Here is a 25,653-nt window from a genome sequence, read left to right as displayed (position 1 = left end):
AACTAGCTAATGTTTTAGGCAGAGCCCTTATTTTTAAAAAAGGCTTAGTTATCTCAAACCTTGGCAGCTCCAGTATTTTGAAGTTTACCAATGCCACCTCTGCCACTATCTCATTTCTTTGGATAGCCATGTTGCTTTAAATTCTTTGCACTCTCACTCTGCCCCTGAAATCTATTTCCCCAGTTTGTTCACTACTCTACAACAGCTCACCAAGTTGAGCTTCAGCCAAGCTCAACAAACTGCTGTACTGGCTTAGTACCTCCTATTGTGTTTGTGTTAGACCTTCTGCTTATTGAGCCCTTGTTTTCACCAACTCAAAACACGCCTACTGTATAATTCCCATTTCTAGATTCTTGAATCTAAAGGCCATAGTGTAGAGGATATCTTGCATGTAACTGGTCTGGAGCTGAACAATTAAGTTGTGCAAGAATCAGCGTGCAGCAAGTGGGAGGGGGCAGCAAAGCAAAAGTTTCAAAGGTACATGTAATGTCAGAGAAATGTATACAATATACATCCTGAAATGCTTTTTCTTTGCAACCATCCATGAAAACAGAGGAGTGCCTCGAAGAATGAATGACAGTTAAAGTTTAGAACCCCAAAGCCCCCCCCAGCTCCCCTCCCTCCCATGCATAAGCAACAGCAAAGCAGTGATTTTTTCCCCCCCCCCACCAGCAAAAAAAGCATTGGTGCCCCCCACCGAGCACTCAAGCGTGCAGCAAAACATCAATAAAGACACAGACTTGCAGTACCCCAAAGACTACTCGTTCACTCGGTAATTCGACATACCACAGGCTCTCTCTCCCTCTCTCCCTAATAAGGGAAAAAGCGATGTCTGCATTTCACAGCGAGAGGGGAGACTTAACAAACAACTCACTGATTTGCTATGTTAAAAATCTGTTGCGTCGCTTTTTCCGAGCTCTGTGCCCAAAGAATTTGGGTCTCTGGGCACACAGCCAGAGATCTACCGTCTCCCACGATACACTGATTTCCTGCAAAGGGACTGACCTTGATTCTGCCCGCCTCCAGGGCCACAAAATCCCAAAACTCCAAAGGTGGCTAATCTTCTAGGCCACATCTTTGGTATATCGAATAACAGCTAGTTGTGAGACCCTGAGAGTGGATCCCCTTCCCGCAAAGAACCAAAGTCAGTGTGTAACTCCAGATCAGGGACTTCAAGAGAACCCTAAAGCGAAAAAATAGAGATATTAAAGATAGAGGTAGAGCTGTTTCCAAAGGTCCAAGCCGTTAAGCACCATTGTCGCCTAAGCTCCACCCACACGTTTTGAAAAGCTGCAGGATTTGCGTAGCAGCAATGCACTGGAAAATGTAATACACTTAAATACAGCGCAGCAGCCAAGCAAATCAGAATATGCAGTGCATTTAAAAGTGGTGAAAGAATTGAGCAGCAAAGTACTTTTTCCAGCTGTGCAAGAGTTGAGCAGCAATGCAGCAAAGTGCATTAGAAACAGTGCAGGAATCAGGCAGTGGCAGCAGCACAGCAAAGCAAGTTGGGAAATCTGCATTTCAAAGCAGTATAACAAAGCGTGTCAGAAAATATGCATGCTTAAGCAGCAGTGCAGCAAATGCGTCAGATGAGGCTGCGCATTTCAGAGTGGCGTAGCAAACGTGTCGGAAGATGCCATGCATTTTAGAGCGGCGCAGCAAACACAGCGGAAGATGCCACGCATTTCAGAGCGGCTCAGCAAAGCGCGTCGGATAGGATACAACTGTAGAAAGATCTGGTTAAACCCTTTTTGCTTCTGGAATAATAGCATTTAGTTCTGGACATCATAATTCAGAAAAAACATACTTGCTTTGTAAGTTCTCTAAAATGATGCTCGGTTTAGTAGTATCAAAAACTTGAGAGCAGGTTGCCAAAACTTGGCTGCTTTTGCTTAGGTTGTAGAAAACTTGAAATGCTTAGAATGATTGAAATGGAAGACAGAATCAAACTCTTTCCTGTGGTATGGAGCCAAGGTCAAAATATTAAAAATTGGAATTCAGAAGTGCTGCCTTGAGGTAGTATTTCATAATGATGGAAATCTCAAGCTTTACCTCAAAGGGCTGTTGATTCTAGGGTCAGTGAAATTTTAGGCAAGGTCTGTATGTATAATACCAATGGCATTAAGTTGAAATGTAAGTAAATGGTGCAACTTCTGCGATGATCTGAATAGCCATTTTCAGTTGCTGCTTTGATTGTCTACTTCTTGACTTGACAAGATGCCTTCTGTTTCCTTTTTCTCTTGCTGTTTTTCATTTTCCCCTATTTTTACTTCTAGTCTTTGATGCAAAGAGCATTTAAATTCCTTCTAATCATGATTTAATACCAGATTGAAATTCTACCAGATGTTGGTTGTTAAGTCTCTCTCCTAGCAGATGTTCATACAGCGTTATAGACAAAGCCTTTAAATGCTTTTTTCACTTTCCAGGAGATATTTTATAATCTGAAATGAATTCTTAGAAATGGGGCAAACCTCGCAGTAGCCACGACATGCAACACATTTACTCCTGTGATTTTTTTTGGTGTCTTGGTCAGACTGCTTGGAAATGAGTAAGATTCTTCCCAATCAGAAATGGTTTGAAGAGGCCATCTACTGTGACTGCTGTTCCATATTGCTGAGTGGGTAGTTCAAGTGTTCTGGTTGTAAAAGACTAGACCTAATCTGCTATTCAAGCTCTTAGCTGGACCATTGTGCTGAAGGGTGGTGCAAGAAATAGAAAACTTATAAGGGAAATAAAAAGAACTTGGTTTTGAGAAGGCAGTTAATTTAAAATTCTGTGAGAAGAGTTGAACTAGAGCTCTGTCATAATTTCTGTTGTTCATCACTCATCTGTTCTGTGGTGTTAGGAGAGCACATTTATATGCTGGAATTGTTTTCTGTAAAATATTTAACAAAATGTATCATGTATTTGAGATATTTTTCCCTTTTAGGAGTCAACTTTTCTTCTATACATCAGGAATGAGCCTTGGTGTATTGGCTTCAGCTATTATTGTCATCTTTCTCCTGTCTCGTTTTCTACCAAAGGTAGGTTGGTGAGTTTCTTTTCCTAGTGTGTAAGTTAACTGACTTCTTTGTTTCTGTTCTGTCTTATGAGCAGGTCCTTGAACCCCTAGCTCAATTTGCTCACACATTAAGTGATTCATGTTGCCAATATTTGATCTTTAAAAACTTTTTTCTACTTTACATAACCACTATCAGCGTCTTTTCTCTTTACAGATGTAATGCAAGATGAAAGTTACTTTTAAAATGTTCCATTTTCTGAAAGGGTGCAGCAGTGTTCATTTTCTCTGTCAAAAGCAATTGTGCTCAATATGATCGCAAAGTTCATGTTGAATTGGGAGGACTTCATTAAAGTGAAAATCTGCCTACTAGAAGTTATAAACCAATTGGATAATTGCAACAAGAAGTTTATCTGAAAGGGTTAGATTTGAATCGAGGTTGAGGTTGCTTGAAACCTGCGAGAAAAAACAAATAAGACTCGCATTTGGGAATAGTGTCCTGATGTTGGGCAGAAAGTGAGAGATTTCCTTCTATATTTGAATAGTTTGTTAGCTCCTTTGATATCCAGTATGCATGCGAGTAAATGCATAATGTAAAAACAAAACACTAATTTTTTTTTCCATTTTAGAGAAGTTCTCTCTACTTGTTAATGGCAGGTGGCTGGTCTGTGTCCCTGTATCTGATCCAGGTGACCATAAGGAATTTGCATTTTCTCCTGAAAGAGTACTGGCAGTATGTTTTGGGTGAGATTGGTCATCATTTTTAATTTATCTACCATGTCTCTGAAATTTGTTAATTTGGGTAATATCCAGTATATAATGTTATATATTTACACTTTGGGATTTTATGACTGAATTTGTACTATTGAAGTAATGGGATGAAGGCTTTTGTTTTTTTTGAAGCTAATAATGAAGCATCCACAATGAAAGATAAAGGCTCTACCTAGGACGTTGACTCTATCTTGTTTAATTTTTTAAAAATACTTTATTTTCAAAAAACAATAAAATTAACAAGAACATATAAGCTCAGACGTGTGAAAATAACAGGAGCAACAAAAGTATAAAAAAGGACATAACATTAGAGGGGTGCCTGTTGTACAGAGTGCTCAAAAGTCTCGAATGAGGGCCATGAGAGATTAGCTGGGGGGAAATTGTTCATCTGCCCCCGGCCTCGTCTAGGTAGGCAAGAAATGGATCCCAGATAGCTGAAAAATTTTTAATTGAGTTGGTTCTCAAGAACCTGAGTCTCTCCATCTGTATGACTGAGATCATGTCAGTCATCCATCTCTGGAAGGAAGGGGGAGAGGATGATTTCCATTCCCTCAAGGTAAGTCTTTTAGCGACAATCATCCCTAGCATCAGAGACTGTTGTATGGCAGTAGGGAAGCATAGAGTGGATTGCGAACAGCCAAAGATGGCGAGACCAGCTTCCAAGGGGTAGGATCTTTTATAGGCCTTTGAGTACCAGTCAAATATTTTGGACAAAAATCCAGTCAGTGATGGGCAAAACCAAAAGGTGTGTGACAACGTGGCCTCCGTCCCTTGACATCTATCACACATTGGCAAGACAAAAGGGTAAATCCTGTGCAACCTGAGTTTAGAATAGTGAAGACGGTGGACAACTTTAAACTGGATCAGTTGGTGCCTGCTGTTAACAGAGCAAGCCTGTATCATAGACAAACTCTTGTCCCAGGCAGCTTCAGATAGTTCAATGCCCAATTGCTCTCTCCAGGCCTCCCTGATCTTCACAGTAGAGGCTATAGTACAACTATCAAATGAATGTACAAACTTAGAAACGAGATGCCTGGAGTCAGGAGGGTTCTTTAAGATATCAAGAAATATATGCTTTCTTGTTTCATTTGCCTGTTGGATATTAAACATCTGTGCCTCTGCTGACACTGAGTGACAAATGAGATACCATGTCCTGCATAGCGGCTTTATGATCTTCGGAACTAACTGAACAATTACATTCCAGCATTTTCTCCTGCCACACCTCTTTCATGAAGCTGCTAATATTTAAGGTGCAATTAAAAAGGACAGTAGCAACACCCTAGCATCTTTTCCAAGGTATCATTCTTTGGGAACTTGGATAGTTTAGTGCTAGATAACTTGGCCATATAAGTTAGTGGAAGCCACCTGACAGTAATCAGGAGTGTGTCACAATTCATTTCAGCGGGCTTTGCTTTTACTTATGATACCTAGGCCTTTGTAAAAATAAAAGCTATTTTTAATTTACTTGTAAACTATTGCAAGAAGGAAATTTTGGGGAAAATCAGATGGAGAGGAATTTGCACTAGTTGCAATTAGCTCGTTTTTCCCATCCATTTAAGTTGAAGGACAATCAGGCAGGCTGTTTTAACTGCCCCTCACATTCCCTACACCAAATATTCATTGTAGAAGGTGTGAACTAAGTTCACTTCCAGTTTCAGAATTGCTTGTCTTCATTTCATATCTACAATATTTGGTCCTTTGCATCCTTCTGTATTTGGTGAACCTTTTGAGCTTATTTTTGTTTGTTTTTGTATGCATTATGTGTTGCGTGGTAGACCACTCTTGTCATTTCTAAAACAAAAGACAGGTCATCACATCAATTAAGCAGGGTGTTGGCTGATTTAGTATTGGTGGAATGCAAAAAACTTGGGTATGCAATTATTTCGATAGTGCTCTTGAGTTTTTTTTCCACGTGGAAACCTCCATGAGCCTGACCTATTCAGAGAGTGTTGCTCTGAGCAGTTTAATCTGTGTTCTTGTGCTGCTTTTCCATTCCTTGGTTGGAAAGCTGGCCCATCTTACACAAGAGAGCAGAGCCATGTGAATAGTAAAAGAGGGCACATGTTTCTCAGAGTGCAGCTTGACTGTTACCATCCACTAATGTATATGCTATCACCTGCTACAGTCTGAGAAGACTTGGGTAATCATTACTGCATTTTTCTTCCTTTGTGGTGCAGAAGTACATGATCTGTGTGGTGTCTTAATAGTCTGCCTGCACCTCATTTTACCAAGTAGTGTGGCCATGTCCTTCTGCCTTCTGCTTTCTGCCTCTCTGGTATATAGCCCTCTGCAGCGAAGAAGTGATATGTGGCTGTGCTCTCCAGATTATCTAGGGAAGTAGTAAACAGATATGTTATTAAGGTTATTTCTTCCTGTGCTGTTAATGTTTCAGGCTATGTGATAATTTCTGGCTTCGTCAGCTTTGCCATCTGTTACAAGTATGGACCCCCTGAGGAGCAGAGGAGCATCAATCTGCTAAACTGGACCCTACAACTCTGTGGGCTGTTTCTAATGTATTCTGCGATTCAAGTAAGACAGGTTGCCCTGACCCTCATCGTTGTGTCTTTCTGCATCAAGAACATTGAAGTGCCTTTTAAGTGGCCGTACACTGTATTCAAGTAAGTTTGGAGTATTTTAGAGTCATACAACATAGAAACAGGCACTTAGCCCACAAAAACCTTAGAACATAAGAAATAGTAACAGGAGTAGGCCATCAGACCCTTTGAGCTTGCTCCACATTCAGTAAAGTCATGGCTGATCTGGGCGTGGACTCAGCGCAACATACCTGCCTTTTCTTCATAATCCTTAATTCCTGTACTGCTTCTCTGGGCAAAGAATTTCACAAATTCACTAATCTGAGAAAAGTAGTTCCTCCTCATTTCTGTCCCAATTCTACTCCCTCGAATCTGTTCCCTAGTTTTAGTCTTACTCACCAGTAGAAACAGCTTTACTTCCTTTACCTTATCTGTTCTTTTCATAATTTTATGTTTCTATAACATCCCCTCGTTCTTTTTTTTTGCATGTGCGTGCGTGTTCGTGCATGCGTGTGTGATGTTGGCGGGATGATGTCTTTTTCATGCCTTTACAAGGTGTGGAGCGAGGCAGACTGTGTGGCGCGCCTTTCCTCACACAGACATTTCACAGTATTTTTCCCTTTTTATTTTACGAGGTCGAGTTGCAATCTCGACACTCAACCTACGACACGGATGGAAAGCGTACTTGGGAGCGGCCCTGACTGTATTTGAACCCAGGAACCTTCGTTCCAGAGTCCGGCGCTGATGTCATTACACCACCAGCCGGCCAAGATCCCCTCATTCTTATGAATTCCAATGTGTATGGTCCCAGATGATGCAATCTCTCCTCATAGCTAACCCCTTCATCTCCAGAATCAGTCTGGTGAACTGCCTCCAAAGTCAGTACATCTTTCCTCAAGTAAGGTGACCAGAACTGCATGCAGTACTCCAAGTGCAGCCTCACAAGCACCCTGTACAGTTGCGGCATAATCCCCCACTCTTAATTTTAATCCTTCTAGCAATGAAGGCCAACATGCATTGACCTTATTGATAACCTGTTGGACTGCAAACTAACCTTCTGTGATTCATTCACAAGCACACCCAAGTCCCTCTGCACACAACAAGCTGCAATCTTTCACCACTTAAATAATCTGATCTTCTCGTTTTCTTTACAAAGTTGATGACCTCACATTTACCAACATTGTACTCCATCTGCCAAAGCCTTGCCCATGTTCTTAACTTATCTGTCTCTCTGCATCCTCTGCACGATTTGTTTTTCCACTCAATTTAGTGTCATTAGCAAACTTAGATACGTGACACTCAGCCCCTTCTTCCAGATCATTAATGTACAATATATTATAAATAGTTGCAGGCCCAGCACTGACTCCTGTGGCACACCGCTCACTTCTGACTGCCAACCAAAGAAACACCCATTTATTCCAACTAATTTGGCAGGGGGATGGGAACCGCAGTGATAGGGCTGAGGATAGATGCACCTATTAAACAAGAGGAAATAACAAGGGCTATATCCTCTTCCCAATCAGGCAAAGCTCCGGGACCGGATGGATATACAGTGGAATTTTATAAGACTTTTACTGAAATACTTACACCTTATTTATGTCAAATTTTCACTGATTCTATATCCTCTGGGAATATCCTGAAAATTTTTTATGAAACATCAATCTCACTAATTCCTAAAAAAGAGAAAGATTTATCTGAATGCGTTTCCTATAGACCAATCTCTTTACTGAATGTGGATTTCAAAATTCTTTCTAAGATTTTGGCTAAAAGACTTGAGAGTATCCTTCCTAGTGTTATTTCCAATGATCAAACTGGATTTATTAAAAATAGGTATTCACATTTTAATATTCGAAGATTATTAAACATTATTCACTCCTCCCCATCGAAAGAATCTGAATGTGTTGTTTCTCTTGATGTGGAGAAAGCTTTTGATAAGGTAGAGTGGTCTTACTTATTTGAGGCTTTGGAGAGATTTAATTTTGGTCTGGGATTTATTTCCTGGATCAAATTGATCTATCAAGCTCCTATGGCTGCGGTTATAACTAATAATCAAAAATCTCCTTACTTTAGATTATACAGAGGTACTCAGCAGGGATGTCCTCTTAGCCCTTTATTATTTAACTTGGCTTTACAACCTCTTGCTATTGCTCTTAGAGATTCTAATACTGTTGAGGGTATTAAGAGAGGGGACAAAGTACACAAGGTTTCGTTTTATGCGGATGACCTGTTAGTTTATATTTTAGATCCTAGGAAATCTATTCCTTCTATGCTATCTATATTTTCTGAATTTAGTAGTTTTCTGGATATAAATTAAATTTATATAAAAGTGAGTTATTTCCCATTAATAATTACTTGGATCAATGTCATCAAGTACCTTTTAGTATTGCAAAAAATTACTTACCTTGGTATTAAAATTACTAAAAAATTTTAAGGACCTATATAAATATAATTTTCTTCCATTAATTGACTACACCCAGCAAATGCTTTCTAAATGGTCACCTATTACGTTATCATTAATAGGTCAAATTAATGCTATTAAAATGATAGTTCTACCAAAGTTCTTATATACATTTCAGGCAGTTCTTACCTTTGTTCCTAAAACGTTTTTTGATAAAATAGATTCTATAATCTTATATTTGGAATAATAAAAATCCTAGATTGAGTAAACCTTTATTACAGAAATTTAAAAAGGATGGTGGTATGACTTTGCCAAATTTTAGAATGTATTATTGGGCAATCAATATTTGATATATTACTTTTTGGATTCATTACTTAGACGTACATGAATGTCCTTCATGGTTGGATTTGGAAGAAAACTCGGTGAAGGGGTTTTCTTTGGCCTCTTTACTGGGAGCTCCTCTTCCCTTTTTGTTTTCTAAGATTAGTAGACAAGACTTTAATCCTATTATTAAACATCGTTTAAGAATTTGGTTACAGTTTCGTAGATTTTTTGAGTTAAATAATTTTGTTCTTTCTAGTAATATCCATTTTAATTATTTTTTTTAAACCATCAATTTTGGATAAGAGCTTTTTAATTTGGAAAACCAAGGGATAAACAACTTTTTCAAATTTGTTTTTACAGGACTGTTTAATGACTTTTTCTCAGTGAATAAATATGGTTTACCTGATGTACATTTCTGTAAATATTTACAAATTAGGAATTTTTTACGTGGTTTGCTGCCGAATTACCCTTCTGCTTATCCACCTAATTTGACAGATGCTCTTTTTCAGCTTAAACCACCTCAAAAAGGGTTGATAGTTATAATCTATAAACGGATATTGAATTTACGAATGATATCTAATGATAAAATTAAATGTGCTTGGGAATTGAAAGTTCAAGAGTCATTTTCAGATAATCAATGGAGTAAAACTTTTCATTTGGTTAACAACTCATCTATTTGTGCCCATCATTCCTTGATACAGTTCAAGGTAGGGCATCGGGCCCATACGTCAAAGGATAAATTAGCACGTATTTTTTCCAACATCAATCCTATTTGTAACAGATGTAATAGTGAGGTGGCCACTTTAACTTGTATGCTTTGGTCTTGTATAAAGCTAGACAATTTTTGGAGAGATGTTTTTAAAACATTATCAAAAGTCTTGGATCTGGACCTATAACCTAATTTACTTACGGCAATATTTGGGATTATTCCATTGGAACCAGGAGATATTCCTGTTTCTGCTCAACGTATGATAGCCTTTTCAACTTTATTGGCTAGGAGAGCCATTTTACTGAAGTGGAAAGGATTCTAATCCACCTACTGTCTTTTATTGGCTTTCCTCCATTATGTCCTGTTTAAGTTTAGAGAAAATAAGAAGTTGGACATTTGATACATCCTTTAAATTTGAGCAAATCTGGCAACCTTTTATTCAATATTTTCATTTGATTTATTACTCGTCCAATTTTTTTTTCGAAGTTTTAGATTTGATCAGAAAATTCTTTTTCTTTTCTGGTTGTATCTTCAGAATGGACTGCCCAGTCCCTTTTTTCTTGTATAGTGCAGTGGGGTTTTTTTTTCTTCATTTAAAATTCATACCCGGAGAAATTGGCAGAAGCAGAACATTGCATTCGCTATGGCCGTAGGACTGACTTCGATAGCACATAAGTTTTTTCTTTCCTCTTCATGAACTGATAGAGGAGAAGTGCTGTTTTTTTAAAATTATATATTATACCCTAGCTTAACACTATGTATGATTTTGATAATGTCTATTTTAACCTCTATGGTTATTGATAGATAGTTGAGATAATTCTCTTGTTTGTATTTATGTTCCTTTTAAATTAATAAAAAGATTAATAAAGAGAAAGAGATAGGGCTGAGGAAGGGGAAAACAGAAATAAATCAAAGATAGCGTGCAACAGAGATGATAGAAAGGACAGACAGGAGATGAGGCATAGTCACAGCCAATGGGATGAGTTACAGGGCAATAGAGGCGTGGTGCAGTTAAAACAGAAAGCAACAAATACTGGACTGAAAATGTTATATTTGAATGCACGCAGCATAAGAAATAAAATGGACGATCTTGAAGTTCAGCTGCAGATTGGCAAGTATGATGTTGTGGCCATCTCTGAAACTTGGCTAAAGGATGGCTGCCATTGGGTGCTGAACGTCCAAGGATATACGGTGTATCAGAAAGATAGGTTAGTAGGTAGAGGGGGTGGTGTGATCCTGTGTATAAGAAATAATACTAAATCATTAGAAAGGGATGACATAAGATCAAATGGCATAGAGTCTCTATGGGTTGAGTTAAGAAATGGCAAGGGTAAAAAGACCCTATACGCACTTGTATACAGGCCTCCAAACAGCAGCCAGGATGTGGATTACAAATTACAGCAGGAGATAGAAAAGGCGTGTCAGAAAGGTAATGTCATGATAATCATTGGGGATTTTAAGATGAAAGTGAATTGGGAAAACCAGGCCAGTACTGGACCTCGAGAGAATTTGTAGAATGTCTAAGGGATGGCTTTTTCGAACAGCTTGTTGTTGAGGCCACTAGGGGATTATCTGTGCTGGATTGGGTGTTGTGTAATGATCCAGAGGTGATAAGAGAGTTTAAGATTAAGGAACCCTTAGGGAACAGTGATCACTAGATGACTGAGTTCACTTTGAAATTTGAGAAGGAGAAACTAAATTCCAGTGTGTTGGTATTTCAGTGGAATAAAGGAAATGACAATGGCATGAGAGGGGGAACTGGCCAAGGTTGACCGGAAAGGGACACTAGCAGAAAGGAACACTAGCAGAAAGGAACACTAGCAGAAAGGACAGCAGAGCAGAAATGGCTGGAGTTTCTGCAAAGTCAGAGCCAAAGTAAAAGCAAAAGAGAAGGCATACCATGAAGCCAAAGCTAGTGGCAAGATAGAGGATTGGGAAGCTTTTAAAAATTTGCAGAAGGAAACTAAGAAGTTCATTTGGAAGGAAAAGATGAATTATGAAAGGAAGTTGACGACTAATATCAAAGAAGATACTAAAAGCTTTTTTAAGTATATAAAGGGTAAAAAAAGAGTTGAGGGTAGATATATGACTAATAGAAAATGACATTGGAGATATTGTTCATTCATTTCATTTTTAAATCTTTTTATTAATATTTAATCTTCTACAGCTGTAAAATACAGAAATTCAACAAATTAGTGTATATATATATATATATAATTGATAAAGCTGGGAAAAAAACTTATATATGCTAATGAAAAAAAAATTTATTAAAGAAAAAGAAGGAAACAAGAGAACCCCAGCTAACTTTCAAAAAAAAACCCACTAACTATAAAACAAAAAAAAAGACGAAAAAAAAAACCCATTAGGAACCAACTCCCGGAGCAATACATCTTACAATCATAAATTGATTCAAATTGATTCAAATTAAATGATAATATTTAGCAAAAGAGCCCCACCTTCTTTCAAAATCAAATCGGGGATCAAAAGTTCTACTTCTAATTTTTTCCAAGCTAAGACATAACATTACTTGGGAAAACCGTTGAGTTAGTGTAGGAGCAGAGGTATCTTTCCACCTCAATAAAATAGCTCTTCTTGCCAACAATGTAACGAATTCAATTACATGTTGGTTTGAAAATGAAATACCCTGAAGATAATGCGGAACTATTCCAAGTAGAACAGTCAATGTATTAGGTTGTAAATTAATTTTCAAAGCTTTAGAAATTGTAGAAAATAAAGATTTCCAAAAAGATTTCAACAAGGGACATGACCAGAACATATGTGACAAAGTAGGTACTTCATTTTTGCACCTATCACAATAATTAATCTATATTAGGGAATATTTTGGATAGCCTCTCCTTTGTTAAATAATAGCGGTGAACAATTTTAAACTGAATTAAACAATGATTGGCACATATCGAAGAAGAATTAACCATTTTCAGAACTCGTGACCAATCTTCATTAACAAAAGTCATATTAAGTTCTCTCTCCCAATCTTGTTTAATCTTTAGTGAGAGGTTATCTTTTTGTAGTAAAAATAAATCATAAATTCTACCAATGGAGCCTCTGACTAAGGGATTCATATTCAAAATAGTGTCCAACAAATCAGATTCTTGCATATATGGAAACATATTTTTGTAAAAAATGTCTAACCTGTAAATATTGCAAGACGTGTGTGAGAGGGAGAATATTTACTAATTAACTCTTCAACAGACTTCAATGGACCATCACTAAATAAATCTGCAAAAGAACAAATCCCCTTATTTCTCCATAAAAGAAAAATGGGATCAGTAATTGAAGGTTTAAATAGCAAATTTCGAAATACAGAACTAGACAATTTAAATTGTTTGAAATTAAAAGAGTTGCGAAACTGAAACCAAATCCGTAAGAACTGTTTAATAACAGGGTAGAAATTTAAATAGGAAATTTTAGCAAGTTGTAAAGGTAATGGAGCTCCTAATAGTGAAGTTAAATAAAATTGATTAATAGCTTTAAATTCTAAATCAATCCAATCTGGTTTTTGGTTCTTATCAAGCCAATATAACCAAAATCATAATTGTCAGATATTAAGAGCCCAATAATACAATCTTAAGTTAGGTAGCGCAAGTCCACCTTTTTTTAGATTTTTGTAAATGAAACTTATTAACTCTTGGTTTTTTATTATTCCAAATAAAGGACGAAATAGTAGAATCAATTTGATCAAAAAAATTTTTGGTTAGAAAGATGGGTGTATTTTGAAAAATATATAAAAATCTAGGTAAAATAATCATTTTCACGGCATGAATATGACCTATTAAAGAAAGTGTAAGAGGATTTCATTTAGAAAATAATTGTTTCATAGAGTCCAATAAAGGAACTACATGATCTTTATAAAGATCCTTATTTTTTTTGTAATGATAATACCCAAATATTTAAAAGAATTCACAATTCTAAATGGAATATCCTTATATATAAAAACAGGAACATTTAAAGGGAACAATTCACTTTTATTTAAATTAAGTTTATATCCTGAAAGTTTTCCAAAATCATTTAATAATTCCAAAAGATTGGGAATAGATTCTTCAGAATTCGAGATATAAACCAAAAGATCATCTGCATAAAGAGAAATCTTATGTATGGTCCCATTTATAGAAATACCATGAATATTTTTAGCTTCGCAAATTATTATAGCCAAAGGCTCCAATGTGAGATTAAATAATAAAGGACTTAATGGGCACCCTTGTCAAGTACCTCGTGAGAGTGAAAAAAAAAAAGGGAGACCTAAGATTATTAGTAATGACGGTAGCGATAGGGTTCTAATAGATCATTTGAATCCACTTATTAAAATTATTACCAAAGCCAAATCTCTCTCATACGTTAAACAAATAAGTCCATTCAACTCTATCAAATGCCTTTTCTGCATCCAGAGAAATAACACATTGGGGTGTTTTGGATAATGGTGAATATATATTCATCAATCTCCGAACATTAGAAAGAAGAGTAACAGCTTGTAATAAAGCCTGTTTGATCCATAGAGATAATTTTAGATAAAATGTTTTCCAAAAGGTTAGCTATTATCTTGGAAAGAATTTTAGCATCCACATTTAATAGCGAAATAGGTCTATAAGATGAGCATTCAGTAGGATCTTTATCTTTCTTAAGGATTAAAGAAACAGAAGTTTCATAAAAAGAGGGTAAATTACCTTTCTCAAAAGATTCATGAAATATTTCCAAAAGGTATGGAGAAAGCAATTTTTCAAATTTTTTGTAAAATCCTACCGAATAACCATCGGAGATATTGTAACGAGAGTCGCAGAGATGGCAGAGGAACTGAATGCGTATTTTGCATCAGTCTTCACTGTGGATGACATCTGCAGTATACTGGACATTCAAGAGTGTCAGGGAAGTGAAGTATGTGCAGTGAAAATTACGACTGAGAAGGTGCTCAGGAAGCTTAATGGTCTGAGGGTGGATAAATCTCCTGGACCTGATGGAATGCATCCTTGGGTTCTGAAGGAAGTAGCTGGAGAGATTGCGGAGGTATTAACAATGATCTTTCAAGAATTAATAGATTCTGGCATTGTACCGGATGACTGGAAAATTACAAATGTTACTCCGCTATTTAAGAAGGGTGGGAGGCAGCAGAAAGGAAACTATAGACCTGTTAGCCTGACATCAGTGGTTGGGAAGTTGTTGGAATCGATTGTTAGGGATGAGATTACGGAGTACCTGGAGGCACATGACAAGATAGGCCAAAGCCAGCATGGTTTCCTGAAAGGAAAATCCTGCCTGACTAGCCTACTGCAATTTTTTGAGGAAATTACAAGCAGGGTAGACAAAGGAGATGCAGTGGATGTGGTGTACTTGGATTTTCAAAAGGCCTTTGACAAGGTGCCACACATGAGGCTGCTTAGTGAGATAAGAGCCCATGGAATTACAGGGAAGTCACTAGCATAGGTGGAGCATTGGCTGATCTGCAGAAAGCAGAGTGGGAATAAATGGATCCTATTCTGGTTGGCTGTCGGTTACCAATGGAGTTCCATGGAGGTCAGTGTTGGGACCGCTGCTTTTTTCGGTGTATGTCAATGAGTTGGACTACGGTATTAATGGATTTGTGGCTAAATTTGCCGATGATACAAAGGTAGGTGGAGGAGCGGTTAGTGTTGAGGAAACAAAGCCTGCAGAGAGACTTAGATAGTTTAGGAGAATGGGCAAAGAAGTGTCAAATGAAATACAACGTTGGAAAGTGTATGGTTATGCACTTTGGTGGAAGAAATAAACAGGCAGACTATTATTTAGATGATGAGAGAATTCAAGATGCAGATATGTAAAGGGACTTGGGAGTCCTTGTGCAGGATACCCTAAAGGTTAACCTCCATGTTGAGTCGCTGGTGAAGAAGGCAAATGCAATGTTGACATTCATTTCTAGAGGTATAGAATATAAGAGTAGGGATGTGATGTTGAGGCTCTATAAGGCACTCGTGAGACCACACTTGGAATATTGTGTGCAGTTTTGGGCTCCTTATTTTAGAAAGGATGTGCTGACATTGGAGAGGGTTCAGAGAAGATTCATGAGAATGATTCCAGGAATGAAAGGGTTACCATATGAGGAACATCTGTGCAGCCCTTGGGCTGTTTTCCCTGGAGTTCAGGAGAATGAGTGGGGGATCTCATAGAAACATTCCGAATGTTAAAAGGCCTGAACAGATTAGATATGGCAAAGTATTTCCCGGGGTAGGGGAGTCCAGGACAAGAGGGCATGACTTCAGGATTGAAGGACATCCATTTAGAACAGAGATGTGGAGAAATTACTTTATTCAGAGGGTGGTAAATCTGTGGAATTTGTTGCCACGAGCGACTGTGGAGGCCAAGTCATTGGGTGCATTTAAGGCAGAGATAGATAGTTTCTTGATTAGCCAGGGCATCAAAGGGTGTGGGGAGAAGGCAAGGGAGTTGGGATGACTGGAAGAAATGGATCAGCTATGATTGAATGGTGGAGCAGACTCGTTGGGTCGAATGGCCTACTTCTGCTCCTATATCTTATGGTCTTAATGGTTAACCAATCTTCTATCATGCTAATACATTACCCCCAACTCCATGCATCCTTATCTTACGATTAAGCCTTTTAAGCAGCACTGTATTGAACATCTGGCAATTCAAGTATACAACATTTACCTGTTCCCCTTTATCCACGGTGCTCATTATATTCTCAAAGAACTCCAGTAAGTTTGTCAAACAGGACCTGCCCTTATGAATCTATGCCATGTCTGCCTGAGGGAACTACTTTTATCCAGATGTCTCACTTATTTCTTCCTTAATGATAGTTTTGTAGGGACTCCTTAATTTCATTCGGCAGAATTCACCTGGATTGTTCAGGATTAAATTTGCCATCTATGTTATGTGTTATGTTGTACATTATTACGTTTGGGGGTGTTTTTTTTTCTTATAACATCGCCATTTGTTTGCTAGTCGTAGAATAAAGTACACTCAAAGTAATTACACTCATGTTGATTTTTGTCGACACTCCTACAGTTTCAAACATTTTCCTGACTACAGCCATTAATCTATTTCTGCCATTTCTTTCATTACCCAGGGATGCATCCCATCAGAACCAGGAGACCTGTTTACCAACTAACCAGGGGCCCACTAGTTTGCTCAACACTACCTCTTCAGTGGTAGTGATTGTATCAAGGTCCTCAACTCCTATTGAATCCATAACATCTCCCTTTGGCATGTTAGATGTGTCCTCCACCATGAAGACCAATACAAAATAGTCATTCAAAGCCTGAGCCATTTCCTCATTACCCAGTATTAATTCCCCCCTTCTCATCTTCCAAGGGACCTACAATCACTTTAACACCCCCCTTTGCAGCTTTATATAATTATAAAAATGTTTACTCTCTTTTTATATTTTAAGCTAGTTTACTTTCATAATCTATCTTCCATTTCTTTACTGCTTGCTTAGTGGTTCTTTCTTGCTTTTTAAGGTTTTCTCAATCTTCCAGTTTCCCACTGCTCTTGACAACTTTGTACGCATGAGCATGAGTTTGATGTCTTCCTTTTATTTCCTTGGTATTCAAGGTTGGATCTCCTCAACTTACTGTCCTTGCCTTGAACAGGGATAAACTTTTGTTGAGCACTGTGCAAATCTCTTTGAAAGTCTTTCACGGTTCCTCAACTGTCCTACCATATAGCCTGTGTTCCCACTCCTTTGTCATCCCATTGTAGTTTCCCTTGTTTAGGGATAATATAAACGCTTTAGATTGAACTGTTGCACTTGCCATTTGTATGAGAAATTCAATTATACCATGATAACACTTTCTAAGAGGATCCCTCATTACAAGTTCATTATTCTATCTGTCTCATTGTACAGATCTAATAGACTTTATAGTTTCAATTTGCAGGAATTTAGAAGAATGGAGGGGAGGATCTCATTGAAACCTAGCGAATATTGGAAGGCCTAGATTGAGTGAGTGTGGAGAGGATGTATCCAATAGTGGGGAAGTCTAGGACCAGAGGGCATAGCCTCGGAAAAGAAGGATGTCTCTTTAGTACAGAGATGAAGAAGAATTTCTTTAGCCAGAGAGTGGTGGATCTATGGAATTCATTGCCACAGGCGGCTGTGGAGGCCGAGTCATTGGCTATATTTAAAGTGGATGCTGATAGGTTCTTGATTAGTAAGGGCGTCAACAGTTAGGGCAATTGTTAGTGAATATCTGAACACTTGCTGTGGAAATCGACTCGGTGGCTTTAGTGGTAGTGTACAGAGGTACATACTGAGAAACAAGCATTTGAATCTTGCTCAACTCAGCTTAGCACATGGATGGCCTTATTGTGCCTGCAATGCAATGCCTTGAGGCATCTTGGGTGTGGAAGTACAAAATCAATACTGATCAAAGGTAAATATTTGGTATGTTGACCAATCCTTGGTCAGATATGAGGGACCTTTAGTGATTGTTTCCTTTTTGGGGATTATCTTGTAGTGCTAACAATTGATTAGCATTTTATCCTTAACATTTAGCATGCTAGAGATAGTGAGCAGAAAAATTGAGAGACTTTAGTGGGTCTGGGATCTTGGGGGGCGGGTGCGGGAGGAGGATTATAGGAGGGACACTTCTTAGATACCTAATTTTCCACTTTGATCATTTTGGAGGGGCTGAGGGAATTGGTCAAGGGTAGGTCGTTTCCATACCTCCATTACATAGGACTCTAGGTGCTTGACACTTCATCCAGGAGGAGAAATATTTAGCTTTTTAGCTTGTTAAGAATATTTCCCAGCGAAACAATAAATCTGTGAAAATGTTGTGGTAATCATATTCGCATGCCAGTACTTCCCACAAGTGATGGATTTGAATTGGTGCAAGAGTCTCTATGTTCTCATTTGCTTCAGAAAGTAGTTCAGCAGGCAGACAGAATCTAAATCTTGTGGAATTTATCACACTTTGGTATTAATCAACATTCCTCCTTACTCGATTGAAGGGGGATGTCCAGAGTTGTTCCTGATCTCTCAAAGTGAGCAGAAGAGCCCCATGTTGTTCAAAGACATTGCAGCCTTTACCATCAGGAGCTAATTGCTGCTGTCATTTAACATGTTGAGTCTGAGACACAATTACATTTATTCAGAAGAGTGAATGCAGTTTTGCTAAAGATTGAGTGGAAACTAATTCACCAGTTTCATTCTGGCCAACATCTAGATGGAAAGCTGAAACCTAAAAATGTTGGAATTTTCCTGGCCAGATTCCTTTTACTGTTGCAGAACCTTCAAGTCAGAATTCCTGGCCCAAACGTGTTAATAACTCAAAGTTTGCACGTGGTTATTATTTTACAAACAATTGAAAGTGGATCCAAGAGCTAAATCACATCTCCGAACTTTTGGACAGAAGTTCAATCCAAAATGAAGGGGCGAGAGTCTCCTTTTATTCCAGCTTCCAATGCATCTGGTGGATCGCCAAAGAAAAGAAACATTTGTTTCTCCACTCCATCATTAATTTATTGTCATTGTATCTAATGACAAACCTACCTGGGGAGCTAGCTGGCTGAAATGAGTGGATTCCTGAGGTGCTGCTGCATTTCATTGTTTCTATGACAGATATACTCTTCTTTTGTAGGTTAATACTAACACCTTCTAGGACTGTCTGTAATACTTTCACTGTGTACGCAGTATCTGCCATGACTGGAACTGCTACTTTTAGTATGAAACCAAAGCATTAAATTGTATCCTGCTATTTTTCCTTGAGTGCGTACACCTCCACCTGCTGTGATGCATCACCATACAACTACGATACTATGCATTTGCAGCACTGCCTCATGGGCACCATCTAGTGGGAGACCAAAGTTTAGTGTAAATATATTATCAAAGTACATATACAACCTTGAGATTAATTTTAGAACATAGAACAGTGCTGTACAGAAACTGGCCCTTTGGTCCACAATGTTGTGCCAAACCAATTAAATTAGTAATCAAATTGCTAACTAAACTAATCTCTTCTGCCTACACAGTGTCCTTATCGTTCATGTGTCTATCTAAATGTCTGTTAAAAATATCTAATGTTTCTGCCTCTACTACCACCCCAGGCAACACATTCCAGGCACCCATCACTCTGTTTATATATTTAAAAAAAAACTTGCTCCTCACATCTCCTTTGAAATTACCCCCTCTCACTTTCAATGCATGCCCTCTGCTTTAGACATCTCAGTCCTTGGAAAAAGATATTGCCTGTCTACTCTATGCCTCTCATAATTTTATCAACGCCTATCAGATCTCTCCTCAGCCACTCCTGAGAAAACAACCCAAGTACGTCCAATCTCTTGTTATAGCACATTCCCTCTAATCCAGGCAACACTCTGGTAAACATCTTCTGCACCCTCTCCAAAGCCTCAACATCCTTCCTACAATGGGGTGACCAGAACTGTATGAAATACTCCAGATGTGGTTGAACTGGAGTTTTATAAAGCTGCAACAGAACTTCCTGACTTTTGAACTCAGTGTATCAACTAATAAAGGCAAGCATGCCATATACCGTCTTAACCACCTTATCAATCTGTGTAGCCATTTTCAGGGAGCTATGAACTTGGACCCCAAGATCCCTCTGCTCATCAACACTGTTAAAAATCTTGACTTTAACAGTGTACTGTCTCTTTGCATCTTTGTAAGGTGCAACACTTCACATTTGGCTGGATTAAACTCGATCTGCCATTTCTCCATCCATATCTGTAACTGATCTATACTGCACTGTATTCTTTGTCAGTCATCTACACTATCCACAACTCCACCAATCTTTGTATCATCTGCAAACTTGCTAACCCACCCACCTACATTTTCATCCAGGTCATTTATATACATCACAAACAGCAGAGGTCCCAGTACAGATCCCTATAGAACATCACTAATGACAGATCTCCAGCTAGAATAATTCTCTTCAATCACTGCCCACTGTCTTCTACGAGCAAGCCAGCTCTGAATCCAAACAGCCAATTCACCGCAGTTTCCATGCATCTTAATCTTCTGGATGAGCTTCCCATGAGGGAGCTTATCAAGCACCTCATGTAGTTAGCATCTGTAGCTCTACCTTTATCAATCACCCTCCATCACCTTGTCAAAAAACTGTGGGTGTAAGTGCTACTGGATGATGGTCAGTGAAGCGAGTTACCACGTTCTTCGGCACCGGTATAAATGAAGCCTGCTTGAAGCAAGCAAACCCCTCAGACTGCTGAAGCGAGAGGTTCATTCTAGCCAGTCTTTTGTACTCGGCCAGGTACGCCTTCTGGACCAGTTGCTTTCCATGGGTTTACCCTCTTGAAGGATGTTCTCATGTTAGCCTCAGACTGAAACAAGAAAATTGATTGTCAGCTTTGAAACTGTGCAGTAGCTCCTGAAATGCACTGAGTCTTAAATAGTTCAAGTTCTCATAAGGACCCCAGTAATGTGATTAAGTACCTTTTTAATCAATGCAGATTAAGTGTTTCCCTTTTTAGTTGGTTTCATATTTACTGCAGTTTGTACTTACCGAAGGGGATGGGGAGAAGAGTTTGGAAAGTTTTGACAATTGCCATGAGTGTCTCTTGGAAGTTGTAGGAGGGGTGGGGTGGAGTGTGAAACTCAGGTTTTCTCTCAAAATACCTAGTGAACTTTCATTATTTTCTAAATACTGTAATTTTAGGAAAGTGTTCAAACTAAGAGACAAGCCAGAGCCCCGAAGGCTTCTAACTGAGGAGGAATTTCAAAGGCAAGGAGAAGTAGAAACTCAAAAAGCTTTACTGGAACTGCAGAAATATTGCAACAGCCCTGAGTTCAATGCATGGAAAGTAGTATCCAGACTTTCAACACCTAAGAGGTAATGCTCTTATTCCATTTAAATCCTCTTGCACTTTCGCTCTCTTCCTCCATCCTAAGAAAAAAGGCAACACCCTATTCCTAGACATTTCTCGGCACTTCCCCTGTATGGTAGTTAAATGTGCCAAGAGCACCCCATGTTCCCGGTTTTACCTTTGATAAAGAAGCACCCAGGCATTGGTTTCCTATCTGCCACTGACTGTACAATCAAGGCCAGTAACTGGTGCGTGGAGGAATTGTAGGGAGTGAATGAACCTCTGCTCTCTGGTTTAGCAGATTGGAGCTCATATTGTGTAACAGCTGTGCACCCAACTCCTAATTAAAATTCAGATAGGCCTAAAAGATGAAATGAGAAAGGATTGAACATGTTGATTTCAGGGTTGATGAGGGAGATGGGGTGAATTGATGGGGGTGTCAAAAACTAGAAAGCATGGCTAAAGTGTGGAAAGTTTAGAGGGGATGTGAGGAAGATTTTTTTCCCACCCAGAGGGTCGTTGGAATCTGAAGTGCTCTGCCTGAGGAGGTTGTGGAGGCAGAGATTTACAACATTGAAAAAACAAATAAACAAACAAGGCTATGGACCAAATGCAATAAATGAGATTAGCATTGATAAATATAATGGTCGGCATGGATATGGTGGGTTGAATGGCCTGATTCTACGCTGAACAATTGGGACTGTATGAATTTGATCAGCTTCCCTCAAATTGCTCATTTTTCCCTTAAGTAGATAATCTGAGAGCGCCCAAAGTAAACAACTGTTCAAGGCCATTGCTTGATCTGTTCAGTATACACATGGTGTAAATGTCATGCTTCAAGATGGGACAGTGCTACATTTTTTTGCATCTGCCAGAATTTCACCGTCTAGACTGAAGTTTGAAATCCCCAGTCGGAGAATGTCAGGGAAGCCAGTTTTTTTTTCAGAGAAAAAAAATCACACTTCAACATTCCTTGGGTACAGTAATTTCCAGAACGAAGGGCTATAATGGCAAATTGGGATATTTATCAAATGCAACAGATTTAATTGCTTTATATATTAGAATACAATCAAAGCTGTAGCATGTGGTTTCTTAGGTGTGTCAATTACTTTCTCCAATTTTTCACGTCAACAGACAAGGTGATGTGTTTTCAGGCGAATGTGAATGCAGCTTTTGAAGTTGTCCTTTAGGAGGTGGGTTCAAGTAGATCTGAGACTTTTTCTTTTCTCTTTCTTTCTCTTTCTACCCCTCATGGAGAAGGTCTTTTTCCTTTGCACAGGTGAGCTTGGAGTATGAGGTGCAATCACTGACACTAACTTGAATTCTGTCACTCTGTGCATCCTGAAGCACTTTGTTTGAAATGTTTTTATTTGGACTGGCCAATTTCAGCATCATGAATGTCCATACTCTGAGCATGAATTTGATATAAATCTCCTTCCTCCTTGAACATAGACAATTTCCTCTGCCAATTGTCCCATTGTGAATCTTGGTTCTCCCTACAGCAACTATCTTTGTCATCTCAAAAAAGCTTGCTGAATTCCTCAAGCTCTTGAGTCGAACTTTCTTTCAAAAAAAAATATAGGGCTTGTCTCTAAGCTAAAGTCAGCTGCCTACTAAATTTCCCATCTCCACAAAAGGTGTATGTAAAGCAGCATGTATCTATAAAGAGATGTTGGATACTCGTCAATGAAATGTGATTGGGCTTTGACTTCCAGGTAATTTGGCTTTATCGAGAGGTCTATTACCACTATCTGTTAAATTATATTCCCTGTAGTCAAAGTATCTTGAAGCTTTGTAAACTTATTTGGGAGTACACTGCTTTGTGAGAGAGCAGGTCAATAAAGGCAGGAAGGTTTGATTTCCACTGTCTTGTGTGTGAGCTGATCTTGGTACCTCCATTCCCATTAAAAAGCAGAGGACACTATTTGCCAGGGTGCCTACTTCTGACTCGTCTCCTGTGTTGTGTATTGGCGATCTGTAGCAGTGGACATTCAAAGAAGAGAAACACGAGGTTCAGATGTATTGTTGAGCAGCTGTACTGTGCTGAGCAATTCACTGACACTAACCACACTTAGAGGGTGGCTGGTTGAAAATTGACAATATGTTAATTTATACCCTGGGAGAAGAGGAGGGAAATTGATAACTTATTATGTTTTTGTTCAAAAGAAAACTGTGTACTCTTTGTAACACCATGAAATATTATGTTGAGAGTTTTGAAAAATATAAAGTGCATGTTACTGACAATATTTCAATTGCTCTTGAGTTTGGAACATTGAAGTGACTGTAGGGTTTTGTCTTGCTTGTAGATTTGCTGACTTTGTTGACGGGGAGTGTCACCTCAATCCTAATGAAATTTATGCTCATGAACAACAGTACGGTCTAGGCAGCATTCTTGATGTAGAGGATAACACTGACCTTGGTACTAACGTTTTATGAAAAAGAATATTGACACTGGGACTTGGTGGAAAATGTTCATCATTCTGAGCAATCAAAGACAAGACCTCTTTCTGTGGAGAAGGAAACTGTTTATAATGCTTCTTGTTTGACTCCAGACCTGGATGATCAAAATAAATAAGAAGACACGAAATATTGCTTCAGTCCACTTGGCGATTACTTCAGTATGGATGTAATCTTTATCCAGATTGGACCCAAAGTGTTGGAGACTGATATTGTATGTATGTAGCTGTCATGCACCCATGGTGCAAGGGTCATTTATCAAACAGCTGCAGTAAGTGTTTTATGTCTCTGAATTCAGTCTCCCATTGGATATTTGTGTTTTTCTAATAAATAATTGATCTGACTTGATGCACTGCTTGGAATTCAGGAAAGCCAGGAAACACATGACTACATTTGAAAACAATAGCTTCTATAAAGTGCTATTGGAATGGAAAAAGTCACATTTAGATAGTCTGGCTCCTTTAAACAAAGGGAAAGGAAAATATTTGGAGATGTTTCCATGGCTTGGTTAACTTTTCACATAACCGTTGTTTACCTTTTTTTAATCAATTTGTTGACTAAGTTTGCTGTTGTAGTTATTTGGTTTTAAAAGTAAATGATTCACTGTTTTTCTATTTATTTTAATGTTCTCTGCTTTGTACTTTGACATTACAACTGTGTGGCTGAAAATGTAAGTATTAACTATATTAACTGAGGAGTTGCAAGTCAAACCAAGTCATACCAAAGTCCATGAGACTTTGGTAATTTGCAACTATGCAAAGACTACCTTCTATGATCAAAACTCTTTCTTTGCTTTTCAAATAGAAGTACAGTATAAATAATATTTTATTTTGCCCTGTTTAGTGCAGTTTTATCTTATCAGGAGTTCTATGCATGATGGTACACCAATCGGTCTCATAGATGTATTGTCCATTCTTATTGCTTCAAAACAAGGGAGCATTAATTATCTGTACCAAATTGCATTATCTGTTCTTGCCAAGCAGATGGAAGACTGGAAGCTGAAACCAAAAATAAAATTATTTCCTGTCACATTCTCTCTAGATGTGTATATCAGAACCAAGGTCTCCTTTGCCTCAATAGTTGGCATATGTTTATGTAACTTTTTATGATTATTGGCATCTTTTGCACTCTCAATCCACCCTCTGCTTTGACTTCAATGTCCTGGAAATACAAAAATGAGTGGAAACTTAACCCTGTAAACAGTATTTCCAGAGGGCATTTTCCTTGCTACTCATTCTATAGTGAGGCTGCTGCTTGATGGGAAAGAAAGCACTGTTGCTGCAAATCAGAATCTTTCACTTTAGGATTGATAGGATCTTAGGTATGATCCTTGGGAGAGGAAGAGGGGCAAAGGAATCTTGATCTCGTTTTCAAAATTAAAATCTCTAATGCTTTACCCAGTATCCAAATGGAGTCTATCTGAACTCATGTACAGTATTTGCACTATTACCTCTTTTGAGTTAACTGAGCAATATGGGAGTATTTGCATTACAGTAATTGATGTTAAATGTCTTTGCCGTGATCTGAGAGTGATAGAGGTGCTGTATATCAAGGGGCTCACTAATAAGAAAGGCAGACATGTAATGGAGTCTTCATTTACAGCTACAGTACACTCAAACCTCACTCCAGCTTTCTCCATCCGTGTTGCCTTACAAATAGTAAAATATTCATGTGG

The 25,653-nt window shown here is 38.4% G+C and overlaps 1 protein-coding gene across 3 annotated transcripts in view; it reads left to right on the top strand.

Moving 5' to 3' along the window:
• Positions 1–25,321, top strand: part of nemp1 (nuclear envelope integral membrane protein 1) — a 48,168-nt gene extending 22,847 nt beyond the window's left edge. For 2 of the 3 annotated variants that reach the window (XM_072249865.1, XM_072249866.1), the window contains exons 5-9: positions 2,933–3,026; positions 3,631–3,745; positions 6,165–6,390; positions 21,374–21,547; positions 23,828–25,321. In XM_072249865.1, the coding sequence (XP_072105966.1) occupies positions 2,933–3,026; positions 3,631–3,745; positions 6,165–6,390; positions 21,374–21,547; positions 23,828–23,957 (739 nt within the window). In that variant the 3' untranslated portion in view covers positions 23,958–25,321. The remainder of the gene's footprint in view (positions 1–2,932; positions 3,027–3,630; positions 3,746–6,164; positions 6,391–21,373; positions 21,548–23,827) is intronic. The other variant, XM_072249867.1, reaches the window with a different exon arrangement.
• Positions 25,322–25,653: the final 332 nt, after the last annotated feature.

This window comes from Mobula birostris, chromosome X, assembly GCF_030028105.1.
Source record: "Mobula birostris isolate sMobBir1 chromosome X, sMobBir1.hap1, whole genome shotgun sequence".
NCBI lineage: Eukaryota > Metazoa > Chordata > Chondrichthyes > Myliobatiformes > Myliobatidae > Mobula > Mobula birostris.
The sequence above is the reverse complement of the archived record's forward strand: the minus strand, read 5'-3'. Positions and strand labels throughout refer to the sequence as shown.